This window comes from Ostrea edulis, chromosome 6 (genome assembly GCF_947568905.1).
Source record: "Ostrea edulis chromosome 6, xbOstEdul1.1, whole genome shotgun sequence".
NCBI classification, from domain to species: Eukaryota; Metazoa; Mollusca; class Bivalvia; order Ostreida; family Ostreidae; genus Ostrea; species Ostrea edulis.
The window spans coordinates 21058742-21080407 of record NC_079169.1 but is presented as its reverse complement, the minus strand read 5'-3'; the positions used below and the strand labels follow the sequence as shown (position 1 = coordinate 21080407).

The following is a 21666-nucleotide window of genomic DNA, read 5'->3' as shown; positions in this document are numbered from 1 at the left end:
ACAAGGCGAATAAAGTCATGACGAGAAAATTCGGTCAGGCCTACTGTGATACATTGAGATAGCAATTTACTGAACTTTTTGTTGAGAAAGATATTCAACAAGTAAAGACTCATAAAATATTTTAAAGTTGACACTTATTGTGAGAATGACTACAAGTATTTCATTGTTTACAGTTAGAAAACAATTAACCTGAATGACTTTAAATTTCTCCTCGTCGTGGTTTTCAATGTTATAATCAGGAAGTGAAGAGCCTTTTAATATCACAATACTGCTGTTCAAAACCCGGCTGCATTGTCATTCAAAACAAAAGCATATAGAAGTTTTCGTGCAAGATACCATTTAACTGTTCGGAACTCTGCATAAACGATGTACGTGTGTGTCATCATTTTAAATATCTAAGATATTTGTATGTAGTAAACTGCGTGTAAATATAATGAAGAAAACCGCTTTTGTAATTCCTTGCTTGCTATTTTGTTATCAGATCTACTGAAGCGGTCGAATGATGGCTGTTAGTCGATTTAATCCAGATTACAATTCCCATAGGTCACGTGATTGATGGACATTTTATTCTCACGTGACAGGAAAATGGACGATAAAAGACCATTATCGGGCACTACTTTATACGGAGAAATAATAAGATGTCCCATGACTCCCACCTCTAGAAAGCACACACAAGTGCACACAGCTGATAAAACTGGAAACACAGCAGATATTGCTAACTTGCTCTGTTGTAGTCACACGGGTCTGTCCTTCATTGAATACGTACTAACACTGAATGCCTAAACCTATATTATATAACCTTTCTCTTATGTTTCAGAGTCTTGTGTTTTCTAGACTTCTAACATGTTAAGCATGCAATCGCACGAATCCTCTTTTCTCTTGACTACCCATGAAAGCATATTTATACTGTGTGACCGAAAAAGTTAGCTCTTAGTTTACAAATACGTAAAATGAAGAGAAAAAAAATACTACCCCATACTGTAAATCTATATCGGTTGTGTATTTATAGATTATAAAAATCCACGCACTTTCAAGGCCATGTGCCTATCTCGATCATTTACATCAAAGCCGCTGTTATCAATCTTCTGTAATATCACTGGATTTAAACTCATACATCAGAGTTTGAATCAATAAAATTCGAGTAAAACCTACTATTATTTCTCAGGCACGCAACACGCTATTGCATACATGGTTAACTGAATACATCCTTCTGCGCAAGCGTAAGATTTATGGCACAAGAAAGTATAAAGGAACTCTTTTCATACTCTTAATATTGAAATAAAATATAGTTGAATTTTTCAGAGTATCGATTAAAAAAACGAAAGTATCATTTTTATTGAACTAAGAAAGGTGATGTTACTACCAGCTATTAAAAAAAATTATTCACTAATAAGTGAATACATGCAGTAGCAGCTATGATATAACCTTCAGAGTTGTTCGGAATTACTTATTTCTGGTGCCGGTTGTACATAAGGCCATTACCAGAGTCTTCCAGTGTTGTCTATCCTGGGACCAAAGTTGGATCTGTTCTCGTGTCAATTCTTCATCTGTTACGTCTTTCTCTCTAGGTCGTCTCCACATCTCTCTACGTCTTCCTCTCTTTCTCTTCCCTGATGGAGTCCATCACATCACAACCCTAGGGACGGGATCTGGGTGCATCCTCAGGACATGGTCTATCTATTTCCATCTCTTCCTTTCTAATCTTTATGACGAGTGTTTGTTCTCCTGCACAACTCTTTATTGTTGATAGCTTCAAAATTTTATATACTTTGCTTACAATGCAGTTCACCATCCCTGAAATTAGGATGAAAACGGAAATATTAAAGCAGAAATTCAAATAATTATATTTTGTTATGTCTTGTATGTAACTAAATAACACTCAAAAACTGCACGTATATGTCAGAGAACACAAGTATGAATTTATTGATAATGATTTATAGATTAGAAAGAAAGCCTTCATAGCTCAGTGGTTAGAGCACTGGTCTCGTAAACCAGGGGTCGTGAGTTCAACTCTCACTGAAGGCATACAATTTTATTGCGTAATTTGTAAACGCAGCTGCAGCATGGGCGGATCATCAAGTACTGTGCAGCCAACTCCCTGAAGAAATGTGAAGATCATCTGATCTAATCGAGAACTTCTTATAGCTTATCGTTATATTATATGTGTACTCAAAAAGGTTGAGGGCCGGAATCTCTCACCATTTCCACCATTATGTTAATTTGAGTACAAAATAAGGACAAACTCTCGATTATTTTGACTCATCCTCGTTGTGGCTTTTTTCACCAAGAAATTAGGATACATGCAACTGAAACATGTTAGCTCAGGTGAGCGTTACGGCTCATTGATACCTAACAGCACGTTAGCTCAGGTGAGCGTTACGACTCATTGGTACCTAACAACATTTGCTACAATATTTTTCCCAAAATGATGAAAATGAAAACTAAATCAATTCCTATGATATCTCAATTAAGTCCAAAACAGTGAGGAAAATTTAAAGAGATCTATAGGTAGGGGTAATATATTTCAACATTTGAACATCATAAAAATTATTTTTAGAAATTTTATTTAATATGTACTTCTCACAAACAAAATAAGCCAAAAATAATAATAACAATAATACATTCATTGTTTATTTGTACCAGGTGTCCTTAACTATCTACTAATATTCAAATCAATTCATACCAACTAAAACTGTTCTTTGCACACAGATTTTGTCTGCGGGTTATTCCGTTTACCTGATGGAGATGCAGGGGTCACTGCGGATGTGATCGGTCGACATTGAATGATAACTCTTCCTAGGCACTTGATCCCACCTCTCGTATATCCAGTGGTCCGTGTTTGCCCTACTCTTAATTGTGTATTCTTTATAGGAGATATGAGATTGATCACTGTTCCTTATCTTCACCTTTTCGTAAGTCTTTGTCTCTGGTACGGATACAATTCCACGTCATCAGCCTGTGTTTGGTGAAGGGAGTCACAATTAAACAGGAAATACACAAGAGCAAACTCGCATGGCAGTGAGCTAATCTTACCCATCTATGACTCAAACGAGAACCTCACAGAGAATATAGATATTAAAATTGTGAATTTAATTTCTGGTGTCTGTCTGTGCAGTTTGTGCCAGGGTCGTGACACTGTAATGGATAACTGCCCTTGATATAAATAGTTTGTCACGTACAGTGTAGTTTATTAGGACCCTGATCCAATGGTTCATGTAAGAGATTACGATCACTAAATTATGAAGACCCAATGACGTTTGTGGAACAAGAATTTTTTTTTTAGGTCAGCATATCACTACATTCCTCTGTCGTGTTAGTTAGATAGACTTGTCAAAAGATCAAACTGTACAAATCCTGAAGTTTGGTAGAAACAGGTCTACTTCAAATTAAGATCCTAAGCGACGTTTCTCAATAGCACAGTAATGTTCGTGACATTTGAGGGACTTGTACCCTATCTTGTTTTTTTCAAAACAAAGAACTTTGGGTATTCTACAAAGTGTCATTCGTAACAATATATAATAAGCCTTCATAGCTCAGTGGTTAGAGCACTGGTCTCGTAAACCAGGGGTCGTGAGTTCAACTCTCACTGAAGGCAATTCATTTTATTAAATAGTTTATAAACGCAGCTCAATGGGCGGATCATCAAGTTCTGTATAACCACCCCCCTGTAGAACAAATGTTCACATGAATCCTGAAAATCATTTGATCTTTCAAAAGCTTCTTTTGGAGGTTATATAAAATGGGTATTCAAAAAGGTTGAGGGCCGGAATCTCTCACCATTTCCACCATTATGTTAATTTGAGTACAAAATAAGTGACAAACTCTCGATTATTTTGACTCATCCTCGTTGTGGCTTTTTTCACCAAGAAATTAGGATACATGCAACTGAAACATGTTAGCTCAGGTGAGCGTTACGGCTCATTGATACCTAACAGCATGTTAGCTCAGGTGAGCGTTACGACTCATTGATACTTTAAAACGACATTTGCGACAATCATTTTCCCAAAATGATGAAAATGAAAACTAAATCAATTCCTATGATATCTCAATTAAGTCCAAAACAGTGAGAAAAATTTAAAGAGCTCTATAGGAAGGGGTAATATATTTCAACTTTTGAGCATCATAAAAATTATTTTTGGGAATTTTATTTTATATGTACTTCTCACAAACAAAATAAGCCAAAAATAATAATAACAATAATACATTCATTGTTTATTTGTACCAGGTGTCCTTAACTATCTACTAATATTCAAATCAATTCATACCAACTAAAACTGTTCTTTGCACACAGATTTTGTCTGCGGGTTATTCCGTTTACCTGATGGAGATGCAGGGGTCACTGCAGATGTGACCGGTCGACATTGAATGATAACTCTTCCTAGGCACTTGATCCCACCTCTCGTATATCCAGTGGTCCGTGTTTGCCCTACTCTTAATTGTGTATTCTTTATAGGAGATATGAGATTGATCACTGTTCCTTATCTTCACCTTTATAGGAGATATGAGATTGATCACTGTTCCTTATCTTCACCTTTATAGGAGATATGAGATTGATCACTGTTCCTTATCTTCACCTTTATAGGAGATATGGGATTGATCACTGTTCGTTATCTTCACCTTTATAGGAGATATGAGATTGATCACTGTTCGTTATCTTCACCTTTATAGGAGATATGAGATTGATCACTGTTCCTTATCTTCACCTTTATAGGAGATATGAGATTGATCACTGTTCCTTATCTTCACCTTTATAGGAGATATGAGATTGATCACTGTTCGTTATCTTCACCTTTATAGGAGATATGAGATTGATCACTGTTCCTTATCTTCACCTTTATAGGAGATATGAGATTGATCACTGTTCCTTATCTTCACCTTTTCCTGAGTCTTTGTCTCTGGGACGGATACAATTCCACGTCTTCAGCCTGTGTTTGGTGAAGGGAGTCACATTTAAACAGGAAATACACAAGAGCAAAGTCGCATGACAGTGAGCTAATCTTACCCATCCATGACTCAAACGAGAACCTCAAAGAGATTATAGATTTTACAATTGAATTTACCCATATATGGTGCCTGTCTGTGCTGTTTATGCCTTTCTGTGCTGTTTCATTGATTGATTGAATATTGTTTAACGTCCCTATCGAGAATATTTCACTCATATGGAGACGTCACCATTGCCAGTGAAGGGCTGCTAAGCTTATGCCTACGCTCGGCGCTCACGGCCTTTGAGTAGTGAGGGATCTTTATCGTGCCACCCCTGCTTTGACACGGGACCTCGGTTTTTGCGGTCTCATCCGAAGGGTCGCCTCTTACGACAAGCAAGGGGTACTGAGGACCTATTCTAACCCGGATCCCCACGGGACCTGTGCTGTTTGTGCCTGTCTGTGCTGTTTGTGCCTGGATCATGCTACTGTAATTCATAACTGCCCTTGACATAAATATTTTTGTCACACACAGTGTAGTTTATTATGACCCTGATTCAAAGTGTGTGGAACAAGATAGTTTTTCTTAGGTCGGCATATCACTGTATTCCTCTGTCGTGTTAGTTAGAAAGAAGCATCAAAATATCAAACTTTGTACAAATAGTAGAAACAGGTATACTTCAAATGAAGATCATACCATACCTGTACATACCAATAATACAGTGATGTTCGTGGCATTTCACGTACTTGCATCTTATCTTGTTTTTACCAAAAAAAATGGGGCATGTTAGCAGGTCAGCCAGTCATGCACATATAAATAAGCCTTCATAGCTCAGTGGTTAGAGCACTGGTCTCGTAAACCAGGGGTCGTGAGTTCAACTCTCACTGAAGGTATACAATTTTATTGTGTAATTCATAAAAGCAGCTCCATTGATGGATCCTTTTAAAATAATGTACAGCCAACACTTAATTTGATCTATCAACAGACTTCCGGCAATTTTCTCTCAACAGGACTTATCTCTAACTCATCCTCTTCCGTTCACAAGAAACCCGTTCGCTCAACAGAAATCAACAGTTTAGTTGAAGTTGTGTATTCACAAATTACTACGCCCATCACAAAATGACATAGAATGTAATCCAAGAATAAATCGTTAATTCAACTGAAATCTTATTTATCATATAACTCAGTGTTTTAAAATATCACGTGATGAGGAATAGATTCATTATTTTTTTGTTGGATGGAGGTACATGTATATCACGAAAGAAAGACGGAAAACGGGTTTTTTTTTCGTTGTATATCTTCATCCAACGGAAGAATAATAAATTCATTCCTAATTGTTAAATTATATGTGTATTCAAAAAGGTTGAGGGGCCGGAATCCCTCACCATATCCACCACTATGTTAATTTGAGTACCAAAAAAAAAGGACAACTCGATTATTTTGACTATTCTTCGTTTTGGATTTTTTCACAAACAAATCATGAGATACATGCAACTAAAACTTCATGTTAGCTCAGGTGAGTGTTGTGGCTCATTGATACTTAACGACATTTGCTACAATCTTTTTTCCAAAATGATGAAAACTAGATCTGAGTTTTATAAATAAAATGAATACAATTTACCGTATGGAGTTTAATATATTCCCATGAATTCTTAATTTGGTCGAAAACAGTGAGGAAAATTTAAAGAGTTATATAGAGAGGGATAATTTATTTCAACATCATAAAAAGTTTACAAAACCCTTGTTTTAAAGGAATTTTATATTTGTACTTCTTACAAAAAGAAATACATTTGCACATATTAATCCATGCATGCATTGTTTATTTGTATCAGATGTCTTATCTACTAAATATTCGAATCATTTCATACCAACTGAGACCGTTCTTTGCACACTGATTTTGATTACGGATTACTCCGTTTACCCCATCGAAATACAGGGCTCTGTGAGCGGTCGACAGATGTTGGCTCTTCCGAGACACTTAATCCCACCTCTGGCAGGGGTCCGTGTTTGCCCTACTTTTCTTTTTGTATTACTTGTAGGAGTTATGAGATTGATCACTGTTCGTTATTTGCATCTTTTCCTTAGTGTTTGTTTCTTTGAGGGATGTAATTTCACCTCTTCAGACTGTTTAGCTGAAACTACCCATTTATGACGCAAACGACAAATTCAAGAGAATATAGAGTTTACAATTTTTAATTTACCCATATGAGGTGTCTTTCTGAGCAGTTTCTGCCTGGATCTTGAGACTAACAGAAAATTGTACTTCACATAAATATTTTTGTCGTATAGGTATGGTTTAAGAATACCCGATGAAGTGCGTGGAACAAGATAGCTTTTTTGAGGTCAGCATATCACTACATTCCTCTGTCGTGTTAGTTAGATAGACGCATCAAAATATCAAACTTTGTACAAATCCTGAAGTCTGGTAGAAACAGGTTTACTTCAAATTTAGGTCCCACAAGACGTTTCTCAATAGCATAATAATGTTCGTGACATATCAGGCACTTGTATCCTATCTTGTTTTTAGAAAATAAAAAAAACTTTGGGTATACCACCAGATCCTATATGGAAAGTTTCTTTCCTTCTACTATGGAAACAACCTACCAGACTACATTAAAATGCTTCTGGGATATCTTCTTTCAAAAGTCTTTTACATTCCTATTATTGTGAAAAGAAAAAAAAGTAATGAACTTACCAATTTTAGAAAACGTCAATATAATACATATACATTGTCAACTAAGAAACAATGCAAATAACTTGAAAGCAGATTTATATCAGCATAGTTTATCAGAAACTCCAATGTGTACAAATTTTATTAATTCAGTTGAAAATGCCTATCATTACTTTTTTGCTTGTCCAAATTATACATATTTAAGAAATACATTGCTACAAACCATACATAATATTACAAATTGCTATAATCAACAACCTACATTTGAACTGTTTTATGCGGTAGTCCTAATCATGGACTAAAAATCAATATAAAAATATTTGAAGCAGTACAAGCTTTTGTCGCTGCAACAAAACGTTTTGTTTAATTATTTTCATGTTTAAAAATGTTAAATAATCTACTGTAATTCACTTATGTTCAAACCGGTATTTCTTTTTGTGTGTTTTTTGTTTTGTTCTTTATTTTTTTTTCTACTTCTACTATTTTTTCTTTGTATTTATTTTTTCTATACATTTAATCTTATTCCACATATCATATATGTACATGTGTTTGATTACCTGTGACCTTGATTTAGGGAGAGGACTGAAATAAGCTATGCCTGCTGCAAAATTCCATTCACTTATCAGTGAATAAATGATTGTTTAAATTAAATCTACAGTTGTACCTTAAATTCACTTCCATATTATTTCACAAAACACATTCAACTTGCTTCCAATCATTCCAAAATATCCATCCTCAGTAGCTCTTGCTTGTCGTAAGAGACGACTAATTGGGGCGGTCCTTCGGACGAGATCGCAAACATCTTGGCCCCATGTCACAGGTGTGGCACGATAACGCCCCCCCCCCCCCCCCCCCCCGCCCCGCCCAAAAGCCGTAAGCTCTGAGCATGGGCCTAAAGTTTGCAGCTCTTCACCGGCAATGGCAACGTCTTCATATGTGTGAAAATTCTCAAGAGGGACGTTAAACAATATACAACCAACCAACACGCCTTAATGGATGACCTACGATTTGATACGGCCGCCGGGATTGCGAATCGAACTCGGGACCAGCATACAGTCATCATAGAGGTCAGGGTCTTTAATTGCAAAGTCTTATAGATGTCCATGTGCCATGTCATCGGAAAGGTTTAACTTTTGGAGAGTAGAATTATGGAGCTAGATCATTCTGTAAAAATAGTCTTAAAATGTGGTTAATATTATACGTAGTTATCAGGCTTCAAGACTATAAACTGAGAATAGTAAGTATGAATTTCGAATCTAAGTAACTTTTGAAATAAATATCATAAACAAATAAAATTTTCGGTGTATGTTTTGCATTTAATTTCTATTAACCAGCATTGTTTTTAAACATCTGTGCTACATGGAGATAAATCATCAACATTTGAAAGTTGATGGTCTTGGAACCAAGTGTTTGGTTGGACCTGGATAAAGAATCAATTTCCTATGTAAGCACATTATATTATATCAAAATAATTTAATTCTTATTGTATCCTTGTCTCTGATTGGTCAAATTCCAATTGAGGAACGCAAGTTATTTTTGTATAACCTGGTTTGGTATGGGGACACACCCCCTTGACAACCAGATGTCGGAACTATTTTTTTCTCTCTCTCTCTAAATTTACATCGCAGAACAGTTTTCAGCCTTCTTTGGAATAGAAAGTCAACATGCACAATAAGATACTTCGGTTTGATACACATGTTGTTTTCTCGTTGTCAATATTAGCATCTACTTGTACGCAAATCACTGTTGTAAAACATCTTTCTCTGTATGTATGGTCGAATAATAGATTAAAACAAAGATATTATATTCGAATTAATGATTTGCCAAGTAAGCATCACCCTGTTCATTTTGAAATACATTTCTCACTGGGGAAAAGGAAGGGGTGTGTGTGCGTTGTTTCATTCCTTGATCCGTCTTTCAACAAAGCAAACAAAAATTCATACGTCACATTTCATCACATGACGTCAGACAAATTGACATATGTGGATCGTTATTTATTACTTGCTTACATATTTTCTTGTGTTGGATTTACTATTAGCGAAAACATTGCATACAAGGGTAAGTTTTCATCTAGTGGAAGTTTTCACAGAGTTGAAAGCCGTAAATTATTGTATATATTTTCTGATATTTGATAATTTATTTTGGGTAGGCCTAAACAATGCATTTTCCCGTATTTTCTCAATCTGTCGGAGATGAGCGACTTCAAAGTCGATCTCTATCTCTAAAGGGCAGCGAAATACGCATTGCATGGATAGTCTACACATATTTTCTATCATGATAAACTCCACTTTCGATACAATAGTTTGATAAATGGCTAGGCTCTGTAGAACTAAGATAAAAGATGGCGACCTTCGGCTTCGTAGCTAGACGCTTTGTGTCGCTGTTGCTAAGTAAATCATTGCGCGGCTTAGTTGACTTGTATTTTTCCGAGTTTATGTACATTTTGATAAACGAAGGTTAGCATCTTTGTCTCTTGCATTAAATTCCTTAAATTTATTCAGTGATTAAAATACCGAAAATTCAAATTAATTCACAAACCTGTGGTAATAAATGTGACGTCACAATACATGTATATTGAATCGAGGCGAATGTGTTCTAAAGAACAACTCATCTGTGTAGAGAGATACAATGCATAGTGACGTCACGTCGCGTGTAAAGATACAAAGCATGACAGCATGTGTTTCTTTTCTAAACTTTAGGAATAAAAGATGCATTCATCAGAATTGTTGTAAACGTGACAGGGTGTGCGCTCCTAGAAGTAAAGAAATGTAATTTAAAGTAAAGAAGAAAATTCCTACAAAGGAGAAATGTGTATCACGTTTACTAAGATATCGAACGTCCATTACAGAACAGTAGGATACTGCATCTACACACAATCGGATTTATTGTACCTCTGTTTATCGGATTTATTGTACCTCTTATACCATCATTTTAACATCTTGCAAACCTTTTTAAGTATCAAGCCCGCCTACTCATTTAATGCTTGAAATGTGACGTAGTCGACGCTGGTTTAATACTGTTTAACGTTCCTCGCGAGAATTTTTCATTCATAGCCTTCAGCATTGCCGATGAAGTACTGCAAAATTTAGGCCTTTGCTCGGCGCTTACGGCCTTTGAGCAGAGAGGGTTTTTTTATCGTGCCACACCTGCTGTGACACGGGGTCTCGGTTTATGTGGTCTCATTTGAAGGACCGTCGCATTTAGTCGCCTCTTACGAAAAGCAAAGGGTACTGAGGATCTATTCTATCCTGGATCCCCACGGGACCACAATCAACGTAAACAGTTCATTCTGACGTCATACAATGCAGCTTGTACAATGTATGTTGTTTTATTAGTTCACGCGAAGCAATTATCAGGACAAGCAATTATCAACACAAACAATACCAACGAAGGTATGAGATGCCTTGTCTTCGTCGCAACTTTAAACAGGCAAAACACTAAGTACATGTATATGATATTTAGAGAAACTAATGGACTCGTTCGTTTATTTAGTCGTATTACTGTTTTCTCTATAATAATTATAGAATTCGTTTTGAACAAATTGGAGTTTTTAAAGTACAAATTACACATCAGTTTTGTGTCTTTTTGGCAATGAAATTTAAAACTCGAATAATTATTGAAGCAATTAATGGATGAATTACTCCGAAGTCCATTTTGTAGAAATTTTTTCTTTTCTTTTGCCAATTTTGTCTCTTTTTTTCCTTTCACATACATGTTACGACCTTAATGGCTTGCTTCGCGTGTGCTTGCTATTTTCTTTTTAGATGACGTCGAATTTGCCGGCCGACATGTCACAGTCAGTTAGAGCTACATGTAGGTTTTGATATTTTTTTTTCGCTCTCGTTTATACAAGCTAGTCCCGGGAGATCGAGTTATGTTGGGATGCTGGCTAGTCTAAACTTTGCTCTTTTATCATTTGTATCACACCAACAAAAATCTGTTAAATTAGTTGTGGTGTAATGAGTATCACTTATCATTATAAGTAATATACATGTATGTTTCCTTGGACTTCATCATGTGTATATTTCGCACCAAACTAAACGTATTATGAGGACTGATTATAATACAGAAAAAATAATAGAAAAAGAGATTGAAATATATTTACAAATAGAATAAAATTGTGTGACCCTCTGGCATTGTCGGAAGATATGAGCCTTTTCATCCAAAAAAGATTTTGAGCTACATTTGTACCCTAAAGTGAAGGTATCTTTTCAGATCATTAATTAGTAAAGGATAGTACGATTTATTTCGAATACATTAATCTTTTTCTAAAACGTTTTAAAAAATAATTTAGCGTGAATAAAATGTTATTCAGATATTTATTTTCTGCTTCTTATACTCCAGATCGAATACAACGGGTACTTTTGAAACTTGTAACAAAGTTAACAACCACCATATGAATATGTTGAAATTCATGTCATTTTATTTTATTCAACTTTTCAAAGACCGACAGCGTGAAACATTCTACAGGTATTAAAAAACCTGCAAGTTGAAGTCACAAATATAATGCCGCACAAGCATGTTTGGTCATATCGAAAATTACAAATCAATTGTAATTTGAAATTTAAAAAAATCACTATGTTTTATTTTATAAGCATCAAAGAAGCAATACTATTTCAAATGAAGAAAATGTATAAAATTTCCACATACAGACTGTGCAGGGAAAAATCCAACCAATCCTTACCTTTTACGAATGTCTCAGTACATGTACTGCGATCACATAGTGAGAGCCCGGACGTACCGTTTTCATTTTGACCCGCTGTGAAGTCCGAGTAGAAATATGATGGGTCAGAACCCCCCCCCCCCCCCCCCCCCCCCGAAATTTTCATGTGCATTCTATATGGACATCTATATTGTACTGGTTATATATGTGAAAATATTTTGTATTTCTGTATATCTAAAGCAATAGTTATTAAATTCAAGGAAGAATCCAATCCATACTCCGTGAAAACGATACAACCAAATGAGTTCCATAAAGAAACAGCCCCTCCACATAATACTAATGTTCATCCATGTTAACGTTATCAATGAAATATAATTACTAAAGATGCCAGGATAACGATATAGGAATGTGCATTAATTAAGCTATAATGCACTAAAATGATGCATATACATGTATGTGTGTTTTAAATGTATACACAACATGTGATTTATGTACATGTATACAATGTACTTCTGTTTGATCACATTTACGAATATGTCTCGTACATGTATACAATGTACTTCTGTTTGATCACATTTACGAATATGTCTCTTTGAAAAAGTGAAGATAACGAGCAGTGATCAATCTCATAAATCCCATAAAGAATACAAAATTAAGCGTCGGAAAACACTGACCCCAGGATACACCAGAAGTGGGTACATGTGTCCAGGGGGAGTAAGAATCCCCTGTTGACCGTTCACATCCACCGTGAGTCCTACATTTTAATCAAGCAATATGAATATTAGCCTGCTTTTCTAGTCATCAGTTATCTGCAACAGTAGACACCATATTCCTATCTCTTTCTCTACTCTCATTTATGGACTACTCCCCCCCCCCAAAAAAAAATACGACATTACTTTGATGTTGATATATGTATTGTTCTTGATATCGTCAGCATCTTTAAAAACGGAAACAAAGTACGAGACGATTTCAAAGCAGTCCATATATAACAGGATTTTAAATAATCTCCCTCCCTTCAGTTTAGTGTGGTCACATATGTTTGGACTGTCCGCGTTACAATGGTAGGTATTGAAATGAGGATTAGTGGTAATAAAAGAGGCAACATGTTGCAATCGACACAAGAAATATATGCGGGTTAAATTGTACATCTGAGAAAAACTACAGCTGAAAAAGATTTTGAAGCAGGGATTAAGAATGTTTGATACTGAGGAATAAAGAGTGTATCCCAAATCGCATGATGGCAATTCTCTTGCTCAATATTAATTTCTCTAGTAAAAAGAAAGGGGGGACATGAATTTGTTAAATTAACATTAAGGTGTTGAATGTTGTCCAATATAGAACTAGCATTGAGAGAGATCTGATTATGTATATTCAAGAGTACATAAATGACAACAACAAATTCCCATCAAAACTAAATTTATCCATTTCAGACAAAACATGTTTCTGACAAATATGGTCTTATTCATCATCATCATCATCATCTTTTTCATCATCGTCGTCGTCATCATCATCATCATCGTCATCGATATCTGAAAATGGACCCTGAAATGACAAAAGAGGGTTAATTAGTGTTGTGTATCATGTAAAACACACGAGTACTTGCTTCTGCTTCATTTTGTAATTTTCTTTTCAAAATTGTCTCTCTCTATTTTTTCAGAAGTGCAAAGGCAAGGAACTTTATAGTGAGGAACATCTATACCAGTTCATGTAACTTCCAATACAAGAAGGAAATCATTATTCAATTACAACGCCAGTTATTTCACGAGGTTTTTAAGATACACGTGGACAAATATTTCTTAGTTTTTATCAAATGACTTTATTGTTAGAACACTTGTTTCATCAATGAATATTCCACCACAATTTGAGATCGAAGTTTCTGATTTCATAAGAATCATTATTAAGAAACATTATTCTTGTGACTTCAGGTTAACGTTATTTTGAATATTCAAAGTGAAATACGTATTCTAACATCATAACATAATAAAATACAAACACTGTGCTATGACAAATGGACTTTTTATTACATAATTTGATTTTTCATCTGACAATCAGAAACTTCGATGGACAAATCATTTGATCTTTCAGAATCTGAAAAACAAATAAATATCAGTCAAAAAGCATGGTATGGAATATCTTCAACCCGAGAGAGATATCTGAGAGGAAAAACATAAAGTAAAAAAAAAACCCAAAACCCTAGACTTATTTGATGCAAGTTTTATAAGATTCAAAAGTAAAAGAGATTGTGAATTTAAAGTAACAATAAAACTTTCCTGAAATGTGATAACTTTACTGAAAATTCCACATTTCTTGTTGTTGAGAAAGGCATAATAATAATAATGATACTAATGTATATAAATGTTGTTTGTTGAAGAGAAAAGATAGTCAAAAACATTTCCTGTAACTATGATACACAATGTACTAACACACGAATATATATATATATATATATATATATATATATATATATATATATATATATATATATATATATACACACACACACGCAGACTGATGCCATTTAGTTACCTCCACATCCCCTCCTCCATCCCAATTTTACTGCATAATTACTCGATAATTTCTTTTGCATTTGGTTTTTGTAATGGCGCATAGGCCTTTACAGTGTTTGGCCTTTTTTGTGCGCCACCTTTTTGACATCATTAGTGTTTTAGTTGTATATTGGCTGGGGTCAATCTGTGTAATGTATTATATTTATTTGCGCAGTTGCAAATCTAGTTCTATTTTTTATATTAAGTGGTCCCAGCCAATTAATTTTGTAAAAAAAAATTGAACTATGACGTATTTTTTCTCTGTCGTCATTTGTTTCAATAAATGACATAATCATTCAACAATATTGTTATTTCATCATAGTAATAGTCAGCTGTGACAAAAAAGAGCTTCGGAATGCCAGAGGTCCTTCCAATATTATACATCGCTTATCTTCAAAATTGTTGACTATAAATAATATATACATGTATATATATACGAAAAGGCTAAAGATATACTCGTGTATATATTTTTATTCATATAAAGAAATATATATATGCTTACATACCAATTTTGTTCTACTTTTTCTTTCCATTGAAGTCTGTCTCTAGGGTAGTCATAAATCGAAACGCAGGTGTTGTACCAAATGGAGGATGAGTAGTTAAATCTAATGGATCGAGGCAGTCATACTCATCATATTTAATAAGCCCATTTTCGCCACAGTATGCTGATACACATGTATGTCCAGATCTTGTTTTTAATTCTTCTATCTCAACTCCAGGTGGATAAATGTTGCCGGATCCTGGCACAACACAGCCAATGATAGGTTCTGTTTCAAAAGGATGAGGTTTATTTGTAACGATAAAAGATGGAGCTGGTGGAGGCTTTGTTTTTGGTTTTGTGGGAGGTGGAGGAGGTAATGTTACTGGTTTCGTAGGAGGTGGAGGGGGTTTCGTAGGAGGTGGAGGAGGTTTCGTAGGTAATATTACTGGTTTCGTAGGAGGTGGAGGGGGTTTTGTTTTTGGTTTCGTAGGAGGTGGAGGAGGCTTCGTAGGTAATGTAACTGGTTTCGTAGGAGGTGGAGGGGGTTTTGTTTTTGGTTTCGTAGGAGGTGGAGGAGGTTTCGTAGGTAATGTTACTGGTTTCGTAGGAGGTGGAGGAGGCTTTGTTTTTGGTTTCGTAGGAGGTGGAGGGGGTTTTGTAGGTAATATTACTGGTTTCGTAGGAGGTGGAGGAGGCTTTGTTTTTGGTTTCGTAGGAGGTGGAGTAGGCTTCGTAGGTAATGTAACTGGTTTCGTAGGAGGTGGAGGAGGCTTTGTTTTTGGTTTCGTAGGAGGTGGAGGAGGTTTCGTAGGTAATGTTACTGGTTTCGAAGGAGGTGGAGGAGGTAATGTTACTGGTTTCTTAGGAGGCCGAGGTCGGGGTCGCCTTCTCCGTGGTTTCGAAGCAGGTTTAACTCTTCTTGTCGGAATAAATTTAGATATCGGCGCCGACTTTTGTGGCAATTGAACTGGACGCGTTGTGGGCTTCTCTGTTCTAGATGGTGGAGGTGTCCTTGTTGCGGATCCGCCTTTGCTCAATGGTTTAGGACGATGTGGATTTTTTTTCGATTTTTTAGATTTTCGCGACTTCGCTTTTTTTGTTTTGGATTTCCTACTTTTCTTCTTTCGGGGTAACTTTACCTTATTTTTCCGACATTTACATTTCTCCCATCTCTTCTTCTTCCCGTAAAGACACTTCAACTTAAAACATTGCCTTTCCACAAAATAATGCCCTTTGAAATGTTCTCTCTGATTCAGCTTCATTCCAATTAAACAACATGTTCCTCTGTTGGTTTTGAATTGCATGACACATCCATCATCATCACGTGGAGTTGTTGCAGATAGATTGTCGATCAAAGCCTCCGCTTCCTGGCACTTCTCGGGTAGCTGGTTCCCTGATACAGACAATGTGATGCACACGAAGGTCAGACAACTGACAGCTATGTGTAGTCCTGCCAGCGTCCGCATCTTGACTTGATATTGGGATGCTCGCACTCTAATTTATAATCATATTAACGCAAGATGTTGTCTTTCTAATCCACTCTTGACGTGTGAATTGTCTTAATCCTTCCTTTGTCTACCTCTAACATTCATCCCACAATCTACTTTTCTAGATATATACATATCTATAAACACTACGTGGTTCATATTTGTTTGATGCGTTCAAACCGATTCTGGGTTAATTCTTTCACATTGCACATCCATTTTGACGTAAATAAAGATCTTACGTTGACTGTTTATCCAGGAAGATACTACTTGTTGTCTCGCATGATTTATCGTAGATTTCACGTTGCTTTTCACTTTTTTTTCAGATATTGAGCAACGTGTTTGATTTCACCAGGTTGCAACATGACACCAATGTATATCCATAACATGTTGACCGTACTGATGAAATATGCTAAATTTAAATTTTATAGGTTTATGTCCCATTCGAGATTTTGTTTTCACTTATGAAAAGACGTCACCAGCTTTAGCGAAATGTCACACGTTTTGACCTGCATGATTTTTGTAATCGTGCTGACGACTACCGTGACGTTGTTAAGGTCAAATCCGAAAGATCAGTAAATTTCACTTCAAATGCTTGGCAAAGGAACAGTGACTACTGAGATCAAGAATCGAAACTACTGATTATGACGTGATCGCTCTAACCAATTGGTGACCGCGACCGGAAATGCATATAATACATTCATAAGCGAGGAATTCATATCTGAGTAACATCACGAGAAGCAACTCTAGTGTATTATAAAATATCTCGCTCATTTAATTGCAAATCATACTATATCATACATATATTTAATGTGTTGTCAGTCAATTTCCCGAGAGTTGCGAACAATTCAATGTATTATAATCACAGGCAATTGTTTCTGTAAATAACTTACGATCTCTGTATACTAATAATAACACTTAGTTAACATGCTATTATTAGTATACAGAGGTCGTAAGTTATTTACAGAAACAAGTGCCTGTGATTATAATGCCCGAGATCAGCACCGGGGAGATGTTCTGGTATATTGACTGTTTTATTATGATATAGTTTCCGAATTTTAGTTTTTATCATACAAAATACAAATAAGTATATTTCATCATGAAGATTTTAGAAAGAAGTGTGTTTACAGTATGCAGCCGATTCTCATTACATTTCTGGACACTAACACTCTATAAGGACACACGCTATTGTATCAGCCGAGGATATCCTACTGTATTTTCTTTTTACTTTCGATATCAATAATGGCTATAGGTTAGCGTCATATTGAAATAGAATCAAAATCTCTGCAGCAAAATATTTCAAGATTTTAAAGACAAACATAGTGCGCGGATATTTCCTACTCTGGGAATATTTGCTGACGCTGCCATGTTTGTTGTCATCTGTACATGTGATAATTCAAACGGATACCTCGTTTTCCGGAATACATTGTCGGTACAAAACTATTGAATGGCGATCCAATAAATACTAGAAGAGTTTAGATACCGGTAGATGGTTATACAGTAAAAACTAGTAAAAAAAATACTACATATCTAATAAACAAAGACGACAGTGAACAAATAAAGTGGGGTTGATTTACGATATAAAACGCAAAAGCTCAACAAGTCAAATTTCGGAAAACATGTGAATAGAATACCGGGTAGTCGTGCAATAATTGATCCAGAAGGTATTTGCACTCCATTATTATATTGTTTAAGTCATGTCCATAATTGTGTGATTTGCTAGTCTAGATAAGATAAATGTTTCTTGAATTCCAACAAGTGTGATTTTATATTTTGAATATTGTGATTTTGTTTGGCATTTGTAATAAATGCTTATTTCAACACAATCTGACTTAGTACTTATTTAGTAAAACTTAGCAAAAAACATAGCAGAGTATAGACTCATGGAGATGTTTAAAAACATAGCAGATTATAGACTCACGGTAATGTTTAAGAAACATAGCAGATTATAGACTCATGGAGATGTTTAAAAAAGCATAGCAGAGTAGACGCACGGAGATGTTTAAAAACATAGCAGCGTAAACTCATGGAGATGTTTAAAAATATAGCAGAGTATAGACTAGGGAGGAAAATATGAGGAAGATATAAAGAGGATGGTATAATTAATGAAACAACAAAATCTGTCGACGTGAATGGTAGAATAAGACTGCAATCAAATCATTTGACGTACATGTAGTAAACGCTTCTCGTAATGCAATTTGGTTTTAGTTCTGGCTGTTAGAAAAAGTTGATGGAAGACGCGACATATAAGTCTCTAAAAGTCTGGAACTCGTGATTTTACACACGATTGAAAACAAAACCCACTAGGTCGCGAAATTAAGTACTCGCGTAAAATAAGGAATCTGCAGTACATGTAATTCAAAATTTTCTCCGCCTTTTAAAACCACACATAACTGCATACGCGTGCTTCCTTACATATATATTTTAATTTGACAATCCAGGGTGAATTTGTGGTTGAAATATCCCTCAATCTGACAATCCTGTATGGAAAAGTGTGTGTGAAAGCTCTGAAGTGACCAAATCGTACCCGTCCCTCGATGAAAGGTGAAGATAACGAACAGTGATCAATGTCATAACTTCTAGAAAGAACACAAAATTAAGAGTTGGGCAAACACGGACCCCTGAATATACCAGAGGTGGGATTAGGTGACTAGGAGGGGTAAGTATCCCTTGTTGACCGGTCACACTCGCCGTAAGCCCTACGTTTTGATTAGGCACACGGAGTAATCTGTAGTCAAAATCAGTGTGCCAAGAGCCATCGTTGGTATGTTATATATCCATTGCGTTTCCATTGCAATCGGGTGGAGGGGCTGGTAAATCTAATGATTAACTGCGATTGTATAAATGCATGCAGAAATTCTATTTATAAACGTGTGAAAACAAACCAAGAAACAAATAGTATTATCATTTAAAATTTCTGCAGGGTAATGCACAATATGTTTTAAAACATAATATTGATGACATTAAATTACTCATCATAAACAGTATACATTCTTCTGAAATCCTTATCATGTGTTATAAAAACAAACAGGCTATTCTCATGATTCTGGCGCACAAACTTAAATTGATAACATATTTTGAAAAATAAATATTTACATTCACCAGTGATCTTTCACAACATTAAATTTCTCAGTATAAACAGTGAGACGCACAAGTGACTCATTTAAAACACGTGTGTCACAAATATAAATGTAAGGAATGAATGTCCATTATTTATATTATTATATATTGGGGAACACTAGAAACCTGGAATAATAACAGTTTTTATGGAGTAGTTGAACCAGTCTACTTGATTATTTAGAAGTATGTATTCAATATTCGCTAACAAGAGTGGTCTAATCAGAAAAACATGTGCGCCGTTGGCTAGTGAAGATCCCATTTCTAGCTGTGTATCGCCCGAAACTCCTTCAAAATATTATTGTTGGTATTTATAGGTAGTATTTATAGGTACATGCCATCATTCTGGATAAACTGATTCCAAGAAAAAGGATAACTGACATTAAAAACTTGTTGTGAAATGCATTTATCTGCCCTTTAAGAGATGAAATAATGGAATTTCTATCATCATTGTCATCTGAACCAGGAAGTTTAGATATCCCCCCTAGGTCGCTTAACAAATCATTACTCCATGCCTTCAATGTTTATTATATATACATGCACGCCTATAATAAAGATGGCATAGCCGTTCCTTACATGTTCCTTAAATGTGCGAAATATTCAGGTAACAAGGATTTCGTCTCGATAAATGTGAAAGTACAACCGCACGGCTTCCACTTGAAAGACACCAGATCGGAAACGTATATGGTAAGGGGGATAACTCTTCGTCATAGAAAAAGGGCGGGGTTACTTTTGTAATGGGCGTGTTCATCAGTACATCGTTAGTATGCTTCATCGAAATACAAATTGTAGTAACCGAAGCGATTATAGCGCTATTACGTCTGTTACAGTTTAACGAATGACCCACGACACTGAGGCTTTATGAAAAACTGAGGGGTCATTAGTCCATTGACAGAACGAGTAGAGGATATTGAACTCTTAAATCACAAAACAATGCTTGAGGTTCAAACTGAAAATGCAATTAGTCATGTTCCTAACACTCGCTGCATTTGTAGAGTCCTGATTGGGTAGGATTTCATCTGGCAATATAGTGTGTTGGCTGCAGTGTTGACCCTTGACGCTGCATGGCTTATTTACGCAGATCTCTTTAAACCATTGTTGACAAACAATTTTCTTTAAGTAGCTGATCGAATATCAAGAACTTTACATCGCAATTTGGTTTACCTAAAAATGTGCACATTAGACACGCAGGACTAAGTAATCTTGGCCATGTGAATATTCATTAGCTTAATTAAAAAAATGGTCATGTTTTGATTACATGTATATGTTCAGAAATCCATGTTTATGTGACTGGCAAATATCTACCCCGTGATAAAACTCGACTATGTGGGATCCTCTCAATTCAAGAATTAAATAACATACACACGTAATTTCTTACGGTACACACACACACACACACACACACACACATATATATATATATATATATATATATATATATATATATATATATGTGTGTTGCCTTTAATTTTCTTTAAAGAAAAGACATATATTTCTCTTTATTGCAATGACAAGGAGCATATATCCGTATAAACAATGATCTAATGGCACTATTTCTGTAAACTTCTCCCTTATTACCTGCTCTTGGGATGGCTGTCAACGTCAATGAATGAAAAGAAAGCAATGGAGCAGATATAATCATCCCATTTATAGTAATTCTGTCCACTAGAGAGTATCGCAATCTCCTTTTCCTAGAACAGTATAAAGCGCAAGCCGTAAACTACCCTGAATATGAAATACTAAAATAGTTATTTATTGTTTAGGACTACATGAGCTGGTGT

At 35.6% G+C, this 21666-nt stretch overlaps 1 protein-coding gene and 3 non-coding genes across 4 annotated transcripts; 3 read left to right on the top strand and 1 right to left on the bottom strand.

Annotated features, from left to right (window-relative positions):
- Window positions 1-1952: 1952 nt before the first annotated feature.
- Window positions 1953-2025, top strand: Trnat-cgu (transfer RNA threonine (anticodon CGU)). Its single transcript has one exon. It is a non-coding gene; the product is annotated as a tRNA-Thr (tRNA).
- A 1497-nt stretch (window positions 2026-3522) lies between these two features.
- Trnat-cgu (transfer RNA threonine (anticodon CGU)) lies at window positions 3523-3595 on the top strand. Its single transcript has one exon. It is a non-coding gene; the product is annotated as a tRNA-Thr (tRNA).
- A 2148-nt stretch (window positions 3596-5743) lies between these two features.
- On the top strand, window positions 5744-5816 carry Trnat-cgu (transfer RNA threonine (anticodon CGU)). Its single transcript has one exon. It is a non-coding gene; the product is annotated as a tRNA-Thr (tRNA).
- Window positions 5817-15319: 9503 nt separating this feature from the next.
- LOC125647054 (uncharacterized) lies at window positions 15320-19372 on the bottom strand. Its single transcript, XM_056141823.1, has one exon. It carries the CDS (start codon window positions 16748-16750, stop codon window positions 15320-15322), a length of 1431 nt encoding a protein of 476 aa, XP_055997798.1. The 5' UTR covers window positions 16751-19372.
- Window positions 19373-21666: the final 2294 nt, after the last annotated feature.